The following is a 23,076-nucleotide window of genomic DNA, read 5'->3' as shown; positions in this document are numbered from 1 at the left end:
GCGAGAAATGTGAGCTGCCTGCCATGTGTTCCTGGCGGGGCTCATCCTATAAACAAGTGTACTTTCCGTGGGACCCCTGGTGCCCCGTTTCTGCATTTGTGCTTTTCGGCGGTGATTTCACCACTTGGGATGGCCCCAAGTGTGGTGCCGCCACGCCATCCCGTGTTCCTAAGCACAGGAAGGGCTGTGATGTGCCTTTTAGAGAAAGTACACGTGTCACACAAGTGTCATTCAGGCCTGAGTCCTGTGCTGCTGGCCGTGAGCCTGGGGTCAGCAAGTCAACAATGTACATTAAATGAGGCGTCTTTAAACAGAAACACATCCACAAGGTTACGTTATGATCAGTCAACAGAAACGTGGTGACCAGAGGATCTCAGGAACCCGACCCTGCATTTCTCTGGGTGTGATGGGTCTGGGTCCCGGATGCAGTTTGTGGAGACTTTACAGGATGTAACTACTGTGACCAGTGAGAATGGACTGGAGCTAATGGTCAGAAAGCAATGTTCAACGCTCCTAAGGAGAAATACGTTATTAGCCCAGCAAGGACCCCCCAGGAAAGTCTATGGGGTTCAAGGGAGCAAGAGACACATGGACCCCAGTGGGTGCCGCTCAGCAGTCCTCACATGACATAGAAACTGTGGTCTCTGTCCTGGGGGGACATGAAAAGCAGACCCCGCTCCGGGTCTCTGCCTGCTTTCCTGAGTCTGGAGCGGCCAAGCGAGGGCAGAGCTGTGATCAGAGCTGGAGGAACTGACCCGAGTGCTTCGAAGTCGAATAGGGAAGTTCAGACAAAGGTCTGCCCAGCAGACACTCAGATGTCCCAGGGCGGCCTCTGTGTTGTCAGCTGAAGGGCCCGTGACCTTTTCCAGAGGGTGAAGGACGGATGAGGAGCCCTGCCCGCCCGCCAGGAGGCTGACTTCATGCTGCAGAGGCTCAGGGAACATCCTCCCCACCCCCCAAATCAAGGCCTCCGCCCCGCTTCCCGCCCCTGGTGACATTTATCCAGACAGAGCTGTGGAGACACCGCTCACCTAGCAGAATGTGGACGCGGTACAGGTCGGATTTCTGGAGCAGGCGTCGCAGCTTCGCCTGCGTCTCGGTCACCTCTGCGCCCTGGCCAGTGGCGCCGGGCTTCTGCTGCAGCACCTCGTCCAGGTAGAGGACAGCTAAGTGCGTGTGGTACTCCTCCTTCTGCAGGACACGGGGACCAAGCGGACACTCAGCATTTGCAATGGGGTAGCCTGGAGATCTCCCCAGCCAGACCACACGTGTGACGTGTTGGGGGGGACCTCAGGATGATGACAGAATGCATGGGCTGGAGCAATGGCTCTAGAAACCACCTCACAGAGAAGCTTAATTTACAATCCACGGGAAAACAGAAAGAGTCACTTGTCATTTTGAGCAGTAAGGAACTTAGGTATTCTCCCAAAAGGGACCGTTTTCTCATTTCCTTTAAGAATAATCATGAGGAAGGAAAAGAGAAGAACGTGTGCTGAGGGGACAAGAGATGGAAAAAGTCATTACGTGGGCCTGGGGTCTCCTTCACCAGCTCCTGCTCGGACCACCCACAAGCCCCAGCGCAGACAGAGCGCTGGGAATGTGGAAGGTCACGGCGGCCCCGCGGCCAAGTTCAGGTCATGGTGGCGCATGGCAGCCCGCGCTCTGAGGGCTCACCTGCAGCCTCCTGTCCACGACGAGATGCTCCAGGTACTTAACCAGAGCCTGAGGGTATTTCTTAAGGCAAGCGATAACATCAGCCGGGTTAAAGCTGCTCTGCTGTGCGTCCAAGGGTCTCTTGGTGAAAACCTGAACTCCAACCTGGAAGAAGGGTTAGCAGTTTAGTCATCGTGCTTTTCAGAATCCCCGTCTTCTGTTCACTCCGAGTGCTGTCCGCTTTGGGGAACGTCACTGCCCAAAGCATGAGGACACAGAAAACAGTGCAGACGCCGCGTACAGGATGGCGGTCTGCTCCCCTCCACGGCTGCCGCCCCGCGCGGAGACACGGAGCCTCCCAGAGAGCTGGGATCCAGCCAGCTCGGGGCACTTGTGAAAGGCGGGGACAAAAAGGCAGAAAGAGGGGCTGAACGTAGCTTGTTTTCCCACTAAAATCTAGTTTTTTGCCCATTTTTACCAGCCTCCCCACCCCTTACTGCCGCCCCTAAAAGAACCCGTTTAGGCAGCACAAACCTCCTGACTTTTCTGCAAGGCCCAGTCGGCGTATTTCCACACCAGCTCCGGGTCGAGGCTGTAGGTGAGGAAGTCCACGATGTACTCGTACAAGTCTGAGCGGGTGGCGTCGTGAATGTCCCCGTTGACAATGTTCACCCAGAGCTACAGACGAGGGCAGAGCACAAACGCAGGGCTACACACCTTTGAGAACTCACTTAGAAAGGGCACACGGCTTTACTTCTCTGGCCTTTTAGTACGCAAACGTGGTAGAACAAAAAAATTTTTAAATAATATTCCATTATTTATTTTTAAATTAACAACATTTTCTAAAATTATTTTTCCATTTTTTGGCACGGGGGAAGTCGTTAGGTTTACTTATTTTAATTGAACCCAGGACCTCATGCATGCCAAGCATGTGCTCTACCACTTGAGCTGTACCCTCCTCCCAGTAAGACAAAATTTAAATGCTTAAATCTATTTTAATTTTTTTCAGAGAAAAAAAATAATACGGAGGTCATGGTTCAGGAAATCAAGAACATAGAGCACCAAGTTCTCTTTCTTTCCCTCTAAATGAGGTCACAGTCACACAAATAGTAAATATAATATTTGGGAAGACGTGGAGGCATTAAAAATGTCTCCATGAAATAAAAAAAAAATCACTGAGAACATGTGGACACGGAAGAAAGGTACCCGCATCCCCGCATCACCGGGCGTCTTGATTCTGAAGACCTTTCTGGACCTTGATGGTCTGATGTGCTCTCAGAAGCTCTGGGGTCCTGTCTCCTGGTGGCCCCACTGCCCTCTGCCCAGGGGCTCAGGACAGACTCTGGCAGCGGAAGCCCTTTGCTCTCTCTTCCCTGCTGCGTCACCGAGGCTGACTTTCGGAGCCTTGGGATGAGACAGCATCACGACGGGGCAGAAGAGATGGAGGCTGCCCGGGAGCCCGTCCTGCCATCATCCCCTGAGCTGCAGACCTCGCCCACCCATCCACACGGCACTTCTGAACCGCACCACCAGCAGGCGGCCCAAGAAGCTGGTGGGCAGTGTTAACACTAGCCTTCTGATATGAGCACACGCATTTTTTTTTTATGGTACTACGTTTTTCAACACAGAACTCCCCAAACTAAACTATTCACACAACCACTGAAATGTGTCATTTTTTAAAAAAAATTCTGCCCCTTTCAGAGATTTATTCCATATGATTTCAATTCTGTAAACATCTCTTTCTACAGCTCGGCTAATATTACCAATACCCTTATATCATTCTTAGAACATGGTGTTTTAAGAAATAAAAATGTGGGGGGCAGGGTATGGCTCAGTGGTAGAGCCCATGCTTAGCATGCACGGGTCCTGGGTTCAATCCCCAGTCCCTCTATTAAAAAAAAAAAAAAAGAAATAAAACTTAATCTTTGACCCCAAGTCTACACTCATGAAACCACCACCACAATGAAGACATCTAACATTTCCACCACTCCCCAAGACGTGCGATTTTCAAACTCCCAATTTACCCCTTCCCACCCCCTTTACCCCCGGTAACCGTAAGTTTGTCCTCTATGTCTATGAGTCTGTTTCTGTAAAACAGTATTATTTTTAAATTCTGTAAAAAAAAGGTGGTAGTTCAGACGAGTGGTCTCTATCAACCTGTGAGTTCTTTTTGAGCGGCCCTGAGTTAAGTGGCAGCGATTTGCAAATAATGATCGAATGCTCTGGAACTAACCTGAACTGCTGCGGCGTCCTGGTGGTTGTAATGGTAGAGCAGTCCCAGTGCAAAGTATCTAAAAGAAAACACGAGGTAAGGGTGCCGGCTCCCCACTCCGCACTGTGGGTGGCACCCCCACGGCGCCGTCCTCAGCCCCGGCCCCTTGTGCTCTATTCACTCAGCCCAACAGTAAGTCTCAAGCCACCAAAATATCCTCATTTCTGTTTATTCACTTCTGGTATTAAAATGTAGGCCCTCTCAATTTCCAACAAGGAGCATATTTCAAATCTGAGATCAGCTGAAAAAATAAAACTGTAATTATACTATGGAAAATCACAGTTGGAATTGCTTTACAATTTGCTTCAAATATCAGTACACTTTCTTCTCTCTCCAGTTAACCATTATTACCTCCTCACGAGGTAGTAAAAGAACGGTCCAGGAGGGACGCTGTCTGAGCCCCTGCGGGAAGAAGGGGTAAGGGGTCTGGAGTCTGGACGGCAGCAAAGGCCACTGTCTGCAGCATCGCAGAGAACAGAGTTGGGGGGGACCCTGAGGTCTAGGCCCCAAGGTTCAATTCAGGCTTCGTTACTTACGGACTGTATGACCTTGAGCAAGCAGATGACCTTCCCTGGCCCCGATTCCTCACTTAAAAGTGGAAAGGATCAGGGTCACACGGGCATTGCCTGGGCAGCAACCAGGGTCCTCTCCCGGACCCCTGCTCCCCAGCAGGTACCGGAGCAAGCTGCCCCAGGGGGACGACGTCAGGTTTCCTCCCCCGGAGAGCAAACTCTCCAGACACTGAACTATTCCTGGAGCCCTCAGACAGTGACACTGACCTGCCCACCCCAGTCACTGCGTTTTTAGTATCTCTTCTGGTTCCTAAATAAGTAACTCCATACTGCATTCGAGAAACTGAGGGGAACAGCTCAAGGAGCCACTTCCCACATGGAGACCGGACACAAGCCCCTGACGACACGCATCTGAGGGGGGTCTGGACCACAACCCCCGTGGTCTCCGCGGGATTTCACCGGCACTTCCTCCCTGTCAAGTGTGTAACGAAACCACAGACAGAGTCTTACTGCTCAGTGGAGTTCAGGGAGCACCCAGTCCCTTCATTTTTAAAGACCCCCCTCCAAGGCCTAGAAGGATCAGATCACTGGCTGGGAGGATGCGGCCGGGTCTCATCCAGCCATCCCTGCAGACGGACAGCCCACGTGCCCGGGCGAGGGGGTGGAGGCCGACCAGCTCACTCGGGCGAGGAAGGCAGAGTCTGAGTCTGCAACCTTTCATCGACAAGACCAAGAAGGCTCCCCTTCTGTCTGTTTATCCGATGTCCATCCATCCACTCGACCTGATCACCAGTGGCTGAAGTGCCCTATTCACTTTCCCAACACGCACGTGGTATCTCCCGCAGGGAATCCCACCCAGACGGGGACAAGGACATGTAATGATCGCTCCCGTGACTCTCTAGGCCTCTGAACACGTCCCATCATGAAGGCACTGGTACAAGAATCAGTGCCCCCAAGACCCCTCGGCTGGTCTGCAGACGGCAATGAGGTGCCTGGCGGTCACTGCGCTACGGCTGTCCCGTGACGGGTCCCCGGGACTCGGGCGTCACGCTAGCCCGTCAGCTGCACATCAGCTTCGGAGGGAGAGGAGGGGTGGGGGCATCGGGGGAAGGACACTCACTTTTTGTGCTTCTCCAGCCAGGCGGCGCTGTCGGGGAGCAGGCAGAAGTTCTCGGTGACCAGGAGGTCCAGCAGGCTCTCGTGGTTGGCCTCCGCGTACAGTTTGAGCAGGGCCGTGTCGATGTCCTCCCTGCAGCCATTGGCCACCTCCGTGCTGCGGACCTCATTCAAGTAGCTCATGAGGAAGCGCTTGCACTTGGCCACCTTCTCCTGGTCGCCCTGGGTCAGCTGGCTCAGGTCTGCGAACTCGTGCAGGGGAGGGTGGGAGCGGGTGAAGGACGAGGAGGCAGGCAGCAGGAAGGGGCAGAGGGAGATGAGCTCCCGCACGTCGAGCTGGCCGCTTCTGCAATTACAGTGTCGGACTACATGCGGCAGATGGAGAGAGAGCACGCAGACACACAAGACGCCGCCGGATGGGCATGCCTGCCTGCACACGCCCATGGGGAGCGGGCACTGCACACGCGTCCGCGGCTGCACGCACAGCCAACACCACTGACCCAGGCGCCGACCACCCGGCCCCAAGATGGAATGGGGGCACGGCAGCCGGAGGCCTCGCATAGCCGGTGCTCGGGGCACATCAATTCCCTGGAAACCCAGGGAAAGCACAGCCCAGTCTGATCAAACGCAGGCTCTGGTCCTTCCGAGGCCAGCGTGCTTCCTGGCACGACACTATCTATAGATTTGTTCAAGGTCCGCAAGGAGGGACTCGAGCACCTAACTGACAATTTCCTCGTCAGTGACCCTACAAAAGACACAGCCACCCGTGCTGTCTCTTCTGGGGCGAGTGGGACAGGGTTTCTGGGCAACCCATGAGGATGCAACTCAAACAGCCAGCATGGTGTCCTAACCTTGGAAGGCCCAGGAAGCCATCCTCAGGGACGTCCATCCTCCAAGTCACTGCTGGCCCCTCTCCCGTCCCCTCCTGCACAGCCTGCTCGTCCTCTCAACATGATCACAGATGTGGTGGCATCTCTGAGCTCCAGCTCTCCGCCCAGCCGGGCACTGAACCTCTCAAGGAACAGAGGCAGGGCCCCCTAGACTCATGAACGGGAACCTCTGGGGCAGGACGGGGATCTGCACTTCCCACAGTGTTCCCACTTCCACCCCTTGAAGCTCTGACGCCTCTCCTCCGTGCTCCCGGACTCCTGCCACTGGTCTTTCGTTTCATCTTTACACCCTTGCCCTCCCCAACCTTCAAAGGTTCCACGTGACCCATGGGATAAATTTCACACCTCTTAAATGGCCTCCAAGATGCTTCCTAAACCGAACCCAAGCTACCCTCCAACCCCAGCGCCAAACCCCTGTCCACACCAGATACTCGGCTCTGACTAATTATCTTGTCCATTTGCACGTTTTCTGCCTCTCAGCCATTGCTGCTGGTGCTGTTCCCCGGCCCACGGCACAACCACTTCTCCCCAGAGCACAGCACCTGCGGCTGCGCCACCATGGCGCCACAGAGCCACGCACCTCTGACCACAGGGACACCAGGCTTGCCACCCACACCTCCAATTACCTGAAGAGTTCCTTAGCTTCCAGGAACTGAAGCTGTGCAAACTGTATGAAGCCTGCCTGCTGCAGAACCCTCCTGTACATCACCTGCAAGGAAAGACAGGACGTGCCTTAGAGCCATCACGGCGGAGCAGCTAAGGGTCTCACCGCCATCCAGGCTGCGTGCTAATGATGACACACAAACCTGAAGTTACACGGTAAGGCAAAAACAAGGCTTACAGGAAAGCGTGTTCAGTACACACATCTGCATGCCCATCGACCCCTCACTCCTGGGAGACAGCTGTCCCCTGTGCACTAGCCTGCCTGCTTCTGTGTGCATTCGCCCAGCGTCCCATCTGTATTCTCCTCTCGAATTCCAGGGGCTTCCTGGGCCACCTCCATCTCCGGCTGCCCAGGTGGATTTTAACAACATCACGGTTTCGTATCGTCTGGAAGCTGCCCACCCTTTGCCACTCTCGTGGAACTGAATCTTCACAGCAGCATTTCTGAGTGTCCCTCAGAGCACAAGGTCGACCCCATTTAATAACAAGCAGGGAAAGAAACGGGCTTTCCTGCCCACACCGGAGCCACGCCGCCCCTCCCGCCCCACCTGGGAGGCGCAGCCTGCGCCGATCCGACAGTCCGACAGGCCCGGCACTGAGACGGCCATTTGCCTCTGTTTGGTCCAGTCCTACCCACACGACCTTGACCACAGAGCCCTCTGCTCCGGGAACGTCCAGAAATAGCAACACACTAACAGAAGATGCCTGTGGTGTCTTTAAACCCACCTGCGCCCTGTCTCTGCCTGACCTGGTCCACCTTTGTCTGAGGGGCCTTGTGCGCCTGTCTCTGCTCCGTCCTCACCGGTTCCCATCACCACCGCCCAGGCCCTCGTCGCCTCACAGTGGAAGACTCCAATTGTGTTTAAGACCCTCAGGCTTCAGTTCCTCCCCTTCCCAACCCAGCCTGCTGTTTTATAAGCTGCCAGTTCCCTGAAGGCCAGGCACGCCCACCATCCAGCTCAGCATGCTCCCCCGGACCCCCACACCCTGCAGGGCACCTGCCCTTTACCAAGTGCTGCTGACCTGAAGAGCCACCTGTCAGGTTTTACTTTTAAGCAACGAACTGCCTTTATTATTAATTTTTTGCTTTGTTTTTTGTTTCTATTTTTATTATTTTAAAAAAAATTTTAACTGAAGTCTAGTCAGTTTACAATGTTTCATCAATTTCTGGTGCACAGCACAGTGCTTCAGCTATCATGATACACACACATTCCTTTTCACATTCTTTTCCACTGTAGGTTATTGTAAGATATTGAATACAGTTCCCTCTACTATGCAGTATAAACTTGTTCACCTACTTCATATTAGTAGTTTGTATCTGCAAATCTCAACCCCCCAATTAATCCCTTCCCACCCCCTTTCCCCCTGGTAACCATAAGTTTGTTTTCTATGTTTGTGAGTCTGTTTCTGTTTTATAAATAAGTTCATTTGGGGCTTTTTTTTTATTTAAAAAAAAGAACACTATGAACAACTCTATGACAACAAATTGGACAACCTGGAAGAAATGGACAAGTTTCTAGAAACATCCTGTCCACCAAAACTGAATCAGGAAGAAATAGATCATTTGAACAGACCAGTCATCAGAAGTGAAATACAATCAGTAATAAAAACCCTCCCTGCAGACAGAGGTCCAGGGCCGCACGGCCTCACTGGGGATCCCACCAAACGTGCCATGAAGGGCTCACACCCGTCCTTCTCAGACACCTGATCCATCTCACAAAAACCTCCTCCACTGTCACTCGCTCCGCCCATTTAACAGATAGGAACCCTCTGCTCAGAGAGGCTAAGGTTTCTAGCCCAAAGTTACTAATGTGTAAGTGGTTGAGCCAGGATCGAAACCAGATCTTTCTGAGTCCACAGCCTTGTTCTTTCCACCCACAGGCCCGTCCAGGGGCTGGGCAGATCTCATGCTGTTCCCCCAGGAAGAAACGGGCTGGAGAGTGTGGGGGCACCTGAACGCCACTCCCTCCCTTCAGTTTCAAAGGGGCTCATTCTCAAAAGCCCAGCAGGGCCTCCCTGCCCCCAAGAAAGCCCTGTGAGGCCTCGGGAGGCACGGCTTGCTCATCACTTTCCTCCCCTAAAAACTGGCCTATCGATGAAGTGAGCAATGAGCAGACCGGAGCAGGGTGAAGTTCGGGCAGGAGGGAGGCCAGCCCCGCGTCTGAAAGGAGAGACAAGAGGCCAACCTCGCAGCATGAAGGATGGAAGGGACCCCCGTGGTGGGGAGGAGAACTCTCATCCACACCCAGGCTTGCAGGGAGAGACTCGCTGGGTGACAACTCTCCCTCACGGCTGGAGGACTCAGATGCCACCTACATGCCCCTTCTGAAAGGGGAACAGAAACTCCTTCTGCTAACACGCCCGATTCCCACGACTTGGGGGTCACCTTCTGTGCTCTGGTCTGGGGGCGCTACACGTAGACGTGGCAGGTGCACGCGGGCAGGTGCTCTCCTTTAATCCGAGCCCCACAGTGAGGCCTCCTGGCAAATCCCTCCCGAGTTCAGAACTCAGTGAAGCAAAGCCAACGCTTGCTCTAATGGAGAGAAAGGTGAACCGTGGAAAGCCCGTCTCCCGAACGTCTGGTCTCGTTCCCTCCGCTTTTCTGGTCTTTCTGAGCCTGGGGTCTAGCATCTCGTCACAAGCGTCCTGAAGTAAACCAAGCCACGCACCTGATGGTTGTAAGAGTCACATCTCACCCTTAAAATCACATACGTGTTCACACATATGCATGAGAAGTCATCTCCGAACCTCTTTTGTCAATACTGCCTTCTTTCTCTCTTACAGATCTATCTTAAACAGAACCTTCCTGTTCCACGGTTCACACGGCCCGGCTCCGTCTGAAGACCAGTTCAAAGCTCTGACTGCATATCCATCACTCCTCCGTGGTCCAGCCCCAGGCAGGAGCAGGATGCCGGGGGGAAAACGGGAGGCAACCATCAGGAACCGGGCCGGGAACGCCGGAGCAGAGGGGTAGACGGAGCGAGTCACGGGCTCACACACACCGAGGAAGCTCAGAGGGCCCGGGGCTGCCTGGAGGGGCGGGAAGGGCTCAGCAGAGGGCATGTCCGAGCAAGGAGGAGCAGCCGTGTTTGACGGAAGTCCCCTCCAGTGATGGGAAAGCAAGTAAATAACAGTAGGCAAGACAGGGAGGGCGGGGAGGGGGTGAACGGAGGCAGGGTGAGGATAAGGTCGGGGCTGGGGAGGCGGGCACCACATCAGAGGCCTGGCCCGGATCTACCCAGAGAATGCCCAGAGGCAAACCAGCCCCGCTGCGCGTCTTCCTGTCTTTGGGCTGCGGCCGTGGTTATTTTTGACTTGTTTTGAGGATTAAAAATGTCTTAAGACCCTGGCAGAGTGCGGTGCCACAGAGCTGTGGGCTTCCTTGGTCCTCCGCCCTCTGAGGCAGCCGGCAGCTCAGGCCCAGGTCACAGGGCGCTGGAGGCAGCGGGAGAGGCCGGGGAAGCGGGCAGGGCCAGACCACAAAGGCTGTAGGTGCAGACTTGACTGCGGGCACCCAGGCACCCACTAAGGGTTTCCAGCCAATGGTCAGGGGACACCTTGGAAAGATCACTCTGTGGCAGTGTGGAGGGTGGATGACAGACACACCGAAGGGAGGCTATCAAAGCAGTTCAGGCAAAACAGGAGAAGGGTCCCCAGCAGCCACCCGTGACCTTGAACCCAGAACGAGGGCCACACTGGGGGTGTGTCTCCAGGGCCGATGTGGGAGTTTGGAACAAAGGAAGGCAGGGAGTGTGTTAGAAGGAAAAACCCCACTGAGATATCAGGGAGGAGGTCATGTCAACCACTGACATCATCTGATGTCCACTGCGTGTCTGCTCTTGGCAAAATGGGGGGAAAAAAGCAAAGAACTCAGACAGCTTCTTTAAGAAAATGTGACACACCTGAGGGAAGCCTGCGGGTGTGCAAGGAGGGTCCACACACCCAGCTCCCGGGCCCACTCACAGGAGGGCGAGGGGGCTGGAGCAGCCCCACCAGGCACAGGAGGGACCCTCGGACCCCTCTCATGGGCCTGGGCCTTCTCAGCTCGGCCCCCACCCGCCCTGCAGGGACAGCAACGCAGGAGGAGGGGCTCTCGGAAGACACGAGGTTCTTAACCCACTGGTTTCTTCTTTTTGCTCGTGCTGCCCTCTGCTGAGCGCTCACAGATCATCTCACTTTGAAAAATGAGGAACAAAGATGCAAAATTTATCAATATTTAAATATAGACGGGATACCAGCTTCTACCCTGTGACCATAAATTACACGTCCCGACTGCTCTCAGCTTCCGCATCTACCCCCACGGAGGCCAGAAAGCACGGTTTCATCTGCAACCGTCACACGTCGTGAAAATCTGGCCGACGGGTAACAATGAGGGAATCTCTATGAGCTCATGAGGGCTTTGTTTTCCTTTTCCTTCCTTCCTTCCTTCTTTCCTTCCTTCCTTCCTTCCTTCCTTCCTTCCTTCCTTCCTTCCTTTCTTCCTTCCTTCCTTCCTTCCTTCTTTGAATTCATGAGAACTTTTAATGATCAATTCAGATGTTCATCTGAAGTGTGCACACACCAACACTATGTTTTCTATTCTCAGATACAAAGCGTGACTGATCAAGGGGCGATTTTTAGGGAAACATGAAGATACTTTGAGGTTGTTCTATCAGTTATATTTCTCATACCAACTCCATTCAGGTTAGTGCTTCTCAAATGCATAAGAAGATTTCTCCCTGGGAAGTTAATTCCAGCAATATGAGATGGTATAGTTCATGAAGCTTTTCCTGTAGATAATGCAAATCTAAACTTTAAAAATTCACCTGCATCCCAGCAAATCTAAATTCCTAACTGGAAGACGAATGAACCTGAGGTTCCTCCTGTGGTTGGTAACAAGCAGCCCTAATTCTCCTATGGAAGAGGAACATTGATTAGAGATACGGCTTGGAGAATTAAGCCCGGGATTATGTCAGAGGCTCCAAACCAGACTTCACCTCTGCCTGCAGCGGGAACTCCTCCAGCCACCGACGGGCTGCCCCTGCCTCCCTCCCCATCCCATGTGGACGGGCAGAGAAACTGAACACCCAGCACGAAGCAGTCTTCAGGGGCGGGCGCACTAGGACCCTGGCGTTTTCTAACTGGCGGCGGGGAGGCACGTTTCCTGAGGCCAGGCTGATTACACACCTGAAATTTCTCCTTTGGAATGTTCCTCCGGGCGCCTTTCGCCAGGACCAGAGCCTCTTCCACTCGGCGGCTGGCTAGAAGGTCCTGAATCTGCTTTTCCAGAGGTAATGGAACCAAGATGTAAACGCCTTTACTTGTGGCGACAATCACTCTTCCTGGGGAGAAATGTTAACACCGTTGGAAAGGGGAGAAAACACAGAGCCGGGAAGAAAACACGCGGCGAACCCCAAATGGGAGCACGGGCTGGTGTGCAGACCAGTTTCAGCACCACTCTCCCAAGAGCCCTCGCAGCTGTCATTGACGCTCCCCTCTTCTCCTTCCCAGGAAGTCCACTGTCTGGGAAGGGTGAACTCTCCACACATTTCCAAAGTATAAGATATAAAAATGTTCTGCCTCTTTTTACCCAAAAGTGTTGATAAATGGAAAACCAGCTGAGTACATACACAGTAGAGTCCAGTGAGGCTGGAGAGCTCAGTCATGGAAAATTATCAGTAAGATGGAGGATTTCCCCCATATAAAGCTTTTAAAAGAGGAGAGAATGTAGCTCAGGGATAGACTGCATGCTTAGCATGCACGAGGTCCTGGGTTCAATCTCCAGTCCCTCCATTAAGTAAATAAACCTAATTACCTCCCTCTCAAAAAAATAAAAACAAAGAGGAAAAAGATTTTTAAAAAAAGAAAAGAAACACCATCGCAAGAGATGGACAGCTAAGAGTGGTTAACATTCCATGTAAACGGGTACCTTCGAAATCCTGTAGGATGTGCCCTTCCTTAAAGGGCAGGGTCTGCTTCTGCTGCTGGTCCAACATGCTGTGCACCGTGATGAACTCGTCATCCAGGGCAATGACGTACGGGAAGCAGACGGCCGCCCCGATCACGTTCTCCGACCAGTGCACCGGGGCGCGCTGAGATATGCCGGCCACCGTGGCGAACATGCCTGCAGGAACAGGAGAGTCAGGCGGGCCTTACACAGCCATGGCTGCTTTTTGTTTCTTTTTGTAGATGTGTCTGGGTGCAGAACACTTCCCCCCTTCATTGCATTTCAAGGTGGGAGAGACAAGGTAATAACATGCTACGTGTGTGAGGACCCTGCGTGACTGTTCTTTGAAGAGAACCACCTCCCCCAGAATGTCGACCTGTCTCTCCTTCTGATTAGACACAAGGCTAAAAATTGTATATGTGTTTCCCATTATAAAAAATGTTCATGAAAATTGGAATTTTTTTTAAAGAAAAAGGTATGTAGAATAAATTTTTTTTCCCCAAAAAGTAAAAATCTGAGCTATCAAGCCATGAAAAGACATGGAGGAACCTTAAATGCATGCGACTAAGTGAAAGAAGCCAGCGTGAAAAGGCCTCGCCTTGTGATTCCCTCTACGTGTGCTCCGGACACATCAGTGGTCGCCGGGGATTGGGCTGGGGTCTCGGTGAGCAGGTGGAGAACAGAGGGCTTCAGGGCAGTGAAAACCCCCTGAACGATACCGCAGTAACGGACACACAGAATGGGCACTGCAAGAGTGACTCCGGATGTAAACTGCGGACCTGGGGAGAGCATAACATCTCAGTGTGGATTCAACAGCCATAACAAGCGTGCTGCTCGCAAAGGGTGCTCATGTGTTGGGGAGGGGGAGACACGGGAACTCTGTACTTTCTGCTCAGTTCTGCTGTGAACCTAAAACCGCTCTAGAAACTAAAGTCTATTTAAAAAATAAAAATCAAGTACATACTAGGTGGGGAGGGTGCAGTTCAGTGGTAGAGCGCATGGTCAGCAGGCACAGGGTTGGATCCCCAGTACCGCCATTAAATAAAAAATAATAATTAAATCCAATTCCCCCCCCCAAAAAACAAAAAAAAAAAAGGAAATTAAAAAAATTTGTTTTAAAAAGAAGCGTACACGACCCAGTTTATGACATCAGTTTTTGTCGTTCTCAGAAATACGTTTGTGCCATCACTGTGAAACGAGACGCCCATACACACACTCTCCCTGGCTGAAGACTGCGGGTGTTGGGGGGGCTCACTGTCATCAGCCCCCGAACGTCACAGACACACACACTGCGCACCGCCCAGACCACAGGCCACCGAGGAAGTGAGCGGCTCCGAGCGCTCTGAGCCGGTGCGGAGCCTCAGGAAGGCCACACCAGACGGCCGAAGCCCCTCCGAGGAGCTGGCCGCAGGGCACTACTCGTGGGATGAAATCACAGCCAGTAAGAGAAAATCGGGGCCACGACACTGGCGCCTCCACGTTTGAAAAGTACGTCTATGTGAGCTGCCTCAGATCCTTCTTAGAATGAAGAGTGAAAGCCGCCCAGTGAGAAACCCGCCCACCGGGCAGAATCTGACCCAGCAGCCTTACAGATTCTTGTTTTTTGTCATTACCCCTTCGGAGGAATTCTTCCCCGGACCCATCTCCTGGCCCCACTTTAGCTCAACATGAAAGTGATTCTACGCTGGTCTATCTTTGATTCATGAAACGACACTCAAAACCATCTAAGGAAGATGAAGGAAACACGCCCGCATCCCGCCTCAATGCTGGCCGACGCCCCCACGGGAACCCAGTTTTCGCCAGCACCCGCCCCCCACCGCCGCCCCAACTCTGCTCGCACTCGCAGCGCGGTGTCCTGCTCACCCAGGCCCCCAGGGCCCGCCAGCAGGAACTCCTGTCTCCCTATCCTCTTGACGATGGGCCGCCGCTCCTCCCCGCAGTAGGGGAACAGGTCCTGGGCGGCGCCCGTGCTGTAGTTGAGGATGATGTACTGGGTGGTGAGTGCCAGGCACAGGAAGTGGCCATCCACTGCCACGGCCAGGGGCTGCTCTGGCGTGGACACCTCCCGGACGATCTGCACGCGGTCCTCATACACCAGGAACACCTGGATGGTCCTGCGCTTGACGGAGATGATGCAGACTTCCACGCAGAATGGGTCCCCGCTCACCGGGTTCTCGTTCAAGGCGAAGGCTGTGGCGCCCTTGATGCGGGCGCCCGAGGGCACGGGCTCCAGGCTCAGCATGTGGACCAGGGTGATGGAGCTGTCGCACAGCACCAGCAGCCGGCTCAGCGCCGACGCCGCCCGCAGCTCGTTCACTGGCTTCTTGAAACCCAGGTGTCTGTGCAGCTGCTTGGTGGCCGTGAAGGTGGCCGTGCCGGCGGGCAAGACCTTCTCCTCCAGCAGGAAGTGGTGCACGAAGCAGTCGCTGGTGCCCAGGTACAGGTTCCTGCCGCAGCACTCCACGCACTCCAGCGAGACCCACTCCTTGTCGCCCTGCAGCAGCTCCCGCTCCACAGCGGGGACCAGGGTGAAGGCCTTGGTGCTCATCATGGCTGCGGCTGGTCTGCGGGAGACGGGAAGAAGGCTGGTCAGACTCAGAAAGGGGAATGCGGAATAGAAGGTATGTTAATCACTTAACTAGATTATGAAGGGGAAGAGTATTAAAAATGCAGCTACTCTAATGTGTTAACATACAATTAAAAAGAAGGAAAAAAAAGGCATCAAAAATAAAACAGGCGGGAGTGAAGGGTAAGGCTTTGGGGACGATCTCAGTTTCTGTCAGCTTAAAATGGACTGTTTTATCTATGAGATGCCCTGTGTAAGCAACAGGGTAACCTCAGAGCAAAACCCGAGCGCAGACGCACAGAAGGTACAGGGGATACAGAGAACCCCTCCACGGTACACAGGTAGTGAGAAACAGAGGGGGAGACAGTGGAAACACACAACCACCAAAGAACAACTAGTAAGATGACATCAGGAAGCCTCCCCAAATCAACAGCGACTCTAAAGGTAAACGGACTGAATTCACAGTAAAAAGGCACAGGATGGCTGGGCAGATTAGAAAAGCAAGACCCCACGATATGCTGCCTGTAAGAGACTCATGTCAGCGTTAAAGACACATACAAGCTCAAAGGGAAGGGGTGGAAATTGCAGGGATACTCCATGCAAAGGGAAACCAAAAGAAAGTGGCGCAGCTGCACGTACAACAGACAAAATACACTTTATGCCAGAAACAGTAACAAGAGACAAAGAAGGTCACTGCAGAATGATGACGTGCCATAGCAAGAAGGTATGACAACTGTAAATTTATGTGCACCCAACACTGGAGCACCTAAATACAACAAGTAAATACAAACAGATCTGAAGGCAGAGACAGACGAGACAGTAACAGGAGGGGATGCAACACCCTGCTGTTGGCAATGAATAGATCACCCAGACATAAAGTCAGAAGGGAGGACCTGAAGCCACAGACAGATAGCAGGACCCAAGACGGGGGAACTCTTTGGGAAAACCGAAAATATGAGTTCTAAGAGCCAAGCCTACAGGGGAACTAACGAAGTCGTCACCCTCCTGGGCAGGGCTGGGGGACGCGGAACCGCCCCTGCTTCATCAGTTGTTTTTGGCTCCCTGTCACCAGGGCATTACGTTGGTTCCACGAGGTCAGGAGAGAAAGCTTGGGCCCGGAGGATGGAGATGGGAGGCAGGGGCCGGACAGAAAGGGGTGCTATCAGCACCGCAGACACCTCGCCTTACTTCCTGGGTAAACTGAGAAGCAAGTGCGGGGGCTGGTTTTCTCCCAGACCCAGCGTTGAAGGCTGAGCAGGTGCTGGGCCAGGGGAGTCTGGGAAAGTCAGGGATAGACTCAGTCAGACGGAGAGTGCATCCTGGCATCAGCTCCACTCAGGTCAGCTTGCTAAATACAGCAGAAGCAGCGTGGCCAGTTACCAAGGGGCCTGCTGCCCAGTGTCCAGCCACTGTATTTGCACTCCCTCGACCCACACACCAGCCCTGACCATCCCCATCTCCTGACTCACACAGGTCCTACCCGACGCCGGCCCGTGCTCCCCTGGCCACCCTGCAGTGGGCACAGAGGAGGACAGGTAGGTGTGACTGGACACACATTTATTCTTTGGCCCAGAAACCTCTATGTCCTATGAATGAACAGCCAAATCACAGCCTCAAAATTCTTTCTGGGCTGTGAAGAGGCAAACCTTGCCAGCAAAAGTTCTTTCACTGCAAGCTACTTTCAGGGGCTTTCTTGGTAGTAAATTAGCAAAATAAAAGGCTAATGGTAGTCCCTCTATGGAAAGCAAGCTGCTGACCACCTCCAATTCCTGTAGTTCCTATAGGAGACCCCACGGGCGCTCTGACGTGGCCTTCACGGGCTGTAGGAATAACACTCTTAAATCACATCCGTGTCTCACAAACTTAGTTCACATCTGAAAGACGAATTTTTTTTTTAAATGGAGGTACCAGGGACTGAACCCAGGACCTCATGCGTGCTAAGCACGTGCTCTACCATGGAGCTATTAACCCCCTGCCCCTGAAATTTTTGTTGTTTAAACTGTAGTTGGCTTCTCCAGGGGGGGAAAGAAATCCCTCTTAACTCTTCAAGGTAAAATAACTGGGTAATTAGGAGCTGGGCCTGGGGAAGGGAGAGGAAGCACCCCTCTCAGGGGACAAGAGGACCACTGGCCCAGGCGCAGGGGGGACGGGCCAGTGACCGTCCCCAGCACGAGAGCCACCAGGATCCAGCGCAGTTTCCTCAGAGGTGCTCCTGCTGTCTGGGGGGACATGGAACACATCCCAACATTAAATTAAATTAAATGTCACTGTTGCCGCTACGGCATCCTTGACAAAAACCTGTCCCTACAACCTGATGGCGAGAAAACGCCAGACCAACCCGAACTGAGGACCATCTATAAAACCCTGCCTCTCCTCGAGGGTGTCATGCTCATAAAAATTGAGGGAAGACAGGACTGTCACAGACCAGAGGCCATGCAGGCACGGCCCTGGATGCCACATGCGGGACTGAGTGAGAAGCAGGACAGTGGCACGTGGTGAAAAAACCCACCAGCAGAGACCCGGGGCCTTTGGTCAGTGGTGCTGACGCTACCGTGGTGGTTCTGATCGCTGTGCTGTGGTCACACGGAACCTAATCACAGGGGAGGCTGGGTGGGGGCCTTTGTGAGCTACAGTATTAATGACTCTTCAGTAAGGCCAGTGACCGCAAGACAGAAAGTTACAATAAAAAGGTAAATGTTATCACAGCTTATTGCTGTATTAACTCGCCTTACGGTGACCAAAAAGAGAAAGGGGAGCTGGGAATCTCCTTTTCTAGCAGGAAGGGAGATGCGCAGAACCGTCTGAGTGTCAGCCCAGCCACCGAGGGGGACAAGACGGACCCTGGGAGGTCCCAGCTGGCTGACCCAGTGCCCCAGGAGTGACTTTATGGTCCTTCTTCATTGAATTACTTTTGGAGGTGATTTCTCTCAATTTGAGCATCCTAGCTTAAAATTACAGGCATGAACAATACCTACAAATTAAGTCTTTCCTCCTGAGAATGCATTTCAAGGAGGAGAGTTGGGGACTTCTGCTGATTTGAAGTATTTCCCATAGATAGGTTCAGGCTGCACTGCGATCAGAAGGAGCTGACTCCCTCCAGGCCCAGATCTGCCGCACACAGGAAGCCCCAGGAGCAGACAGGGAAGCCCTGCCCAGGGGGGAGAGCCCAGGCCTCCCCGGTGCCCTCTGGAAGGGCCAGGCCCCCGGAGCGAACCTGGCCACCCGGCGAGCCCCGGGAGTGGGCGCAGGGCAGAGTATGCCTCCACCTTGTTAACCTGGCATCCGGAGCTCCGGTGGCTTGGTCCCCTGCTTAAGACCTCGGGCAAGTCATTTAGAGCCTCTGGGCCTGTCTGCTCCTTGTAAACAGGAATCTAGCGGACGACACACTTCCTCTGTTATCCTCTGGCTCCTCTGGAGGACAGGGTGGTGCTAACACAACCCCAGGGAAACCACGGATCCTGGAAGGCTCCTCCCGTGCCAGGATCCCTGTCAAGGGTTCTCAGTTTCTGGGGAAACGGAGCTCTGGACAGGCTCAAGGACCATGGACAGCACGAGTCCAGCCAGGCCCTTAACCGCGGAGCCCACTGCCTGCCAAGGGGTCAGGCTGCTCCAGGTCTGGATGAAGGATGGATGCAACTGACTGTGGCCCTGACACGGCCGCCTCTGAGAGCCCATGCAACTGACTGTGGCCCTGACATGGCCGCCTCTGAGAGGTCCTGGGCCCTGGCTGTGGTGGGATGCTTCGCTCTGAGGGGTGGATATCATTGTGGACATGCAGAGACCTTGGGTGGCCTGCTCAGGGCTACGCAGACGCAAGGTGAGGAAACGGGGACCTAACCTCAACTTCTGTTTCTGAACCATGTTCTTTCCACTCCATCGACATGAGGGGACAAGTGTGATTTAAGACCCCCGATGAGAATCAAACAGCTCCAAACATGGGGGCCTGCGGTGTGAGGCCCACAGGCGAGGTCCTCCTGCAGCTCCTCCTGGGCGGCCCTGGTCACCAGCAGGGCCCCACTTTCCATCCTGAGTCTAGACAAGGACGCCTGGTACCCAACCTCGTCCTGCCTCATTAGATTTCTCTGCTGCCAAAATGCCTTACCCCTCCCCTCGCCCCACAGACAACTTCTGCCACAAATGAACGCTTTCTTCTCATGGAGCGCAGCGTCAGCCCTGCCTCGCTGAACTTCAGCTAGAGAGTGACATGCCTACACGCGTCTCCCCTAACCCGGCCATCTTACCAAAGCAGGCAGCACGTTATGTGACATCCGTGGCCCCCTAGCCCGGGCAGCCCCTGCTCTCCTCCAAGTCCTCACAGCCGTCTGCTCGACAACTCAACCTGGAACTCGGCCAGGAAGCAACCACACACTCACTGACTTGTACCAAGGACAGCCCTCCTCTCTTTTGAAAGTTAAGACACTGCTGGACAACCATTTCACTTCATCTTCTGCACCCACGTGACAGACATCATAAGACTAGTTCCATCACACAAACCTGTTTTGACGACCTGAAAGAGTATCTTACAAAAGAAGGAAACGCTACATAGCTATACGGCCATCTGGATCTCAGCACACACCTGTGGGTAACTGTTCAGAGCTGGTACCTTTTCTTGGGCACTACTAATCAGAACTATTGAAATACACACGTATGTACTTGCACACACAGCACACGTATCCACGTACCACATACATGCACACGGTGTATGTGTGCTGCTCTGCACATATTACACGCATCCGATAATAACGACATTAGCAGTTCTAACAGATGCCAGGATTGGGGAAGGGCAGGGGAAGTGGGCAGGGAGGAGAGGGGCGCATGCATCCCCAGGGCATTTCCTTTGTAACATCTTCCTCAACACTGGACCCTCAAACAGCCATAAAAATTATTGAGGGCAGACTGGATGCTAGGCAATTGTCCTCTTTTGCATCCGTTATTTTTCTCAAATCTTTAATTTACCCAACAGCAGCTACTTGACTATCCAGAAGACCTGGATCTCCAATCACCTGCAGGAGTTCACAGCACGCTCAGTGGCTGCTCCTGCTCTCCTGCACGAAGCACTCCAGCTCAGCTGGGGCGCCCCAAATTAACTTGTGACTTCTAGGCTCACTTAGTAGTACAGTATTTTTTTAAATAAAGATGAGTCAGGGTGGCCACAGAGGAGATGAGCTGTAAAGTCTGGGCCAAATTACTGGGCAGTATCCAAACACCTGGCCGCCATAAATGATCACTTTAATGTATTTCTAATGGGGACGGGATTCGGACCAAGATGAAGATGTTTAACCCATTAAATAAAACTTCCTAGAGTTTTCTTTAAGGATCACAAATTTTTAATATCAGCATGAAGGAATAAGCCATAATAATGACTTTTCTTTTCTTTCTTTCTTTTTTTTTTTTTCTGAACAGAAATGCAGCTGCAAATCAAGCCTGGAAAATGTAGCTTTTTTTTTTTTTTAAATGGAGGTACCAGGGATTGAACCCAGGACCTCAGGGATGCTAAGCACGTGCTCTACCACTGAGATATACCCACCCCACAGACTGAGCATTTTTTAAACAGTGAGCTAGGAGCTTTCAAAGCCTGCCAGCGAGGGCTGCCTAGGGGCAGATGGGCCCCCGCACATCCCTGTTGCTTGAGGTCTAGGCAAAGGTGGAGGTGTCCTGGGAGCCCACAATGGTGGACAGGCAGCCCCAGACTCCAGGCCCAGGGGACTGCTGCCCACCACCTGAGTGGAAGAGAAAAGGCAGAGTGCATACCTGCAGGCGAGGGCGACTACCACACCTCTCCCGCTGTGTCTCCATAAAATGCAGACAGAGATGCGCACAGCCTTGGAGCTCAGAACCCACGAGGCGGCTAATGTCAGAGGACAGCGCTCACCGGGCTATCAGCGACTCGGAGCACTAGACCCCTGCCTCCACGGCTGAGAGGGCTACAGCCCTGCATCCTCAGTGTATTTATTAACGATCATTTATCAAGCGCCTACGAAGTCCCAGCCCTGCACCAGGTGCACATTTTCTTAAAGGGGCGCATCTATCTTTTCTCGTATTTTCGCCTCTTTTGATTGAGGAAATTGAGATGCAGAGCGTCCAGCAAACTGCCCACAGCTCACAGCTAGAAAGGGGCCGGGTCAAAGTCTGAACCCACAGCTCCATGCCCACCCACACCACCAGCACGGAGCAGCACAGAGGAACCGGGCCTGGGAAGGCAAAGGATAGACACCTTTGGGGGTTCCAGAATGCACTGTTTCTAGGGCCACACGCCAGATGCCGCTTCAGTGACCGTTGGGCTGCGTAGCTGGCAGAAATGGAGGAAAAAAGAAAAGGAAGCAGCTGGCCAGATGTTCCTTCCTATCGGACCACAGGGCTGGAGTTTCTCGCTGAGCAACAGAGAAAGGCGGCCAGAGGAGGGGCTGGCAGATACGGCAGGGCCCCAGTCCTGGGTTCTGAGCCTGGGCTGACCAGCTCCCGCTGCAGAGACGCCCCTCACACAGCTCCCAGTGCCCTCCCCAGCCCTAGTGCCACTACCTGCCCTCGGCCAGCACCTGGGCCAGGACTAACCCTGATCCCACAGGTGCTGACCCAGGCACCGACACAGTCCATTTGCACTAAGAAGCACTGGGTGAACCCCCACTTCCAGCAGCCAGGTAGGGCCTGGGGGGCTTTGGGAGAGTCACCCAACAGCCCCCGGCAGAAGCAATGACAGGTGCGCACAACGGCAGACTACAGCCTCGGTCTTTAAATCATCCCTTTAACACTCGAGAGGCAGGTGGAAAACCCAACTTCCACCCGCACCTCCATGCCAGAGGAGGAGGCAGCTGTCCGCCGCCCCCTGGGCTGAGGACAGGGGCGCGCTCTTCCCTGCTTCCGTCACACCCTGCCCCCGTCACACCCTGCCCAGTCTCCCAGCTCAGGCCAGATATTCAGGCCCGAAAGTGACCCGGAATCGGCTCTTCAATCCCGAGAGCTCTAGGAAACGTCGATCACAGCGATAAAGCCGGTCCGCACATGGGTGGAGGGGCGAGGGGCCCCGGGGTGCCGTCCTTCTGAGCTCCTCCCCGAGAACACTAAACGCCTAGCCCAGTGGGGACGAGGTCCCCGGTCTCCCCTGCCCCAAACACGCGCGCCGCGCCCCCGCCGGGCCTGAGGGCGCTGTCCCCGCCTCGTCGCCCCGCGCACCTGCCCGCGCACCTGCCCGCAGGCCGCCGCCCTCCGGCCCCTTCCGCGCTCCCAGCCCGCACTCACCGGCCCGCGCTCCGGCCGCTCCGGGCCCGGCGCTCCGCGCCGCGCGCTCCTGGGCCCCGGCCCCGGCTCCGGCCCGGCCCCGCCGCTTCCCGTCACGTGTGCGGCCGAGGGCGGGAGCACCGGGCCCCGTCCGGCCTGCGGCCCCGCGTCGGCGAGAGACCCCGCCCTGGGCTGGCCAGCCCGGGGCGCTCCTCCGGCCACACAGCCCGATCTGCGGGGACCTGGCGCTCCCGCCCGGGGCG

The 23,076-nt window shown here is 54.1% G+C and overlaps 1 protein-coding gene across 3 annotated transcripts in view; it reads right to left on the bottom strand.

Annotated features, from left to right (window-relative positions):
* The window catches only part of TGFBRAP1 (transforming growth factor beta receptor associated protein 1), a 33,999-nt gene that overhangs the window by 5,967 nt on the left and 4,956 nt on the right, over positions 1–23,076 (bottom strand). For 2 of the 3 annotated variants that reach the window (XM_072951223.1, XM_072951224.1), the window contains exons 4-12: positions 14,896–15,596; positions 13,015–13,209; positions 12,273–12,427; positions 7,070–7,152; positions 5,558–5,899; positions 3,887–3,944; positions 2,188–2,331; positions 1,675–1,818; positions 1,032–1,191 (exon numbers count right to left, since the gene is read on the bottom strand). In XM_072951223.1, the coding sequence (XP_072807324.1) occupies positions 1,032–1,191; positions 1,675–1,818; positions 2,188–2,331; positions 3,887–3,944; positions 5,558–5,899; positions 7,070–7,152; positions 12,273–12,427; positions 13,015–13,209; positions 14,896–15,583 (1,969 nt within the window). In that variant the 5' untranslated portion in view covers positions 15,584–15,596. Of the gene's footprint in view, positions 1–1,031; positions 1,192–1,674; positions 1,819–2,187; positions 2,332–3,886; positions 3,945–5,557; positions 5,900–7,069; positions 7,153–12,272; positions 12,428–13,014; positions 13,210–14,895; positions 15,597–22,834; positions 22,921–23,076 lie in introns of those variants that run through there. The other variant, XM_072951225.1, reaches the window with a different exon arrangement.

The sequence above is a fragment of the Vicugna pacos genome, chromosome 28 (genome assembly GCF_048564905.1).
Source record: "Vicugna pacos chromosome 28, VicPac4, whole genome shotgun sequence".
NCBI lineage: Eukaryota > Metazoa > Chordata > Mammalia > Artiodactyla > Camelidae > Vicugna > Vicugna pacos.
Note: the sequence above shows the minus strand (reverse complement) of the source record. Positions and strands in the feature narration are given on the sequence as shown.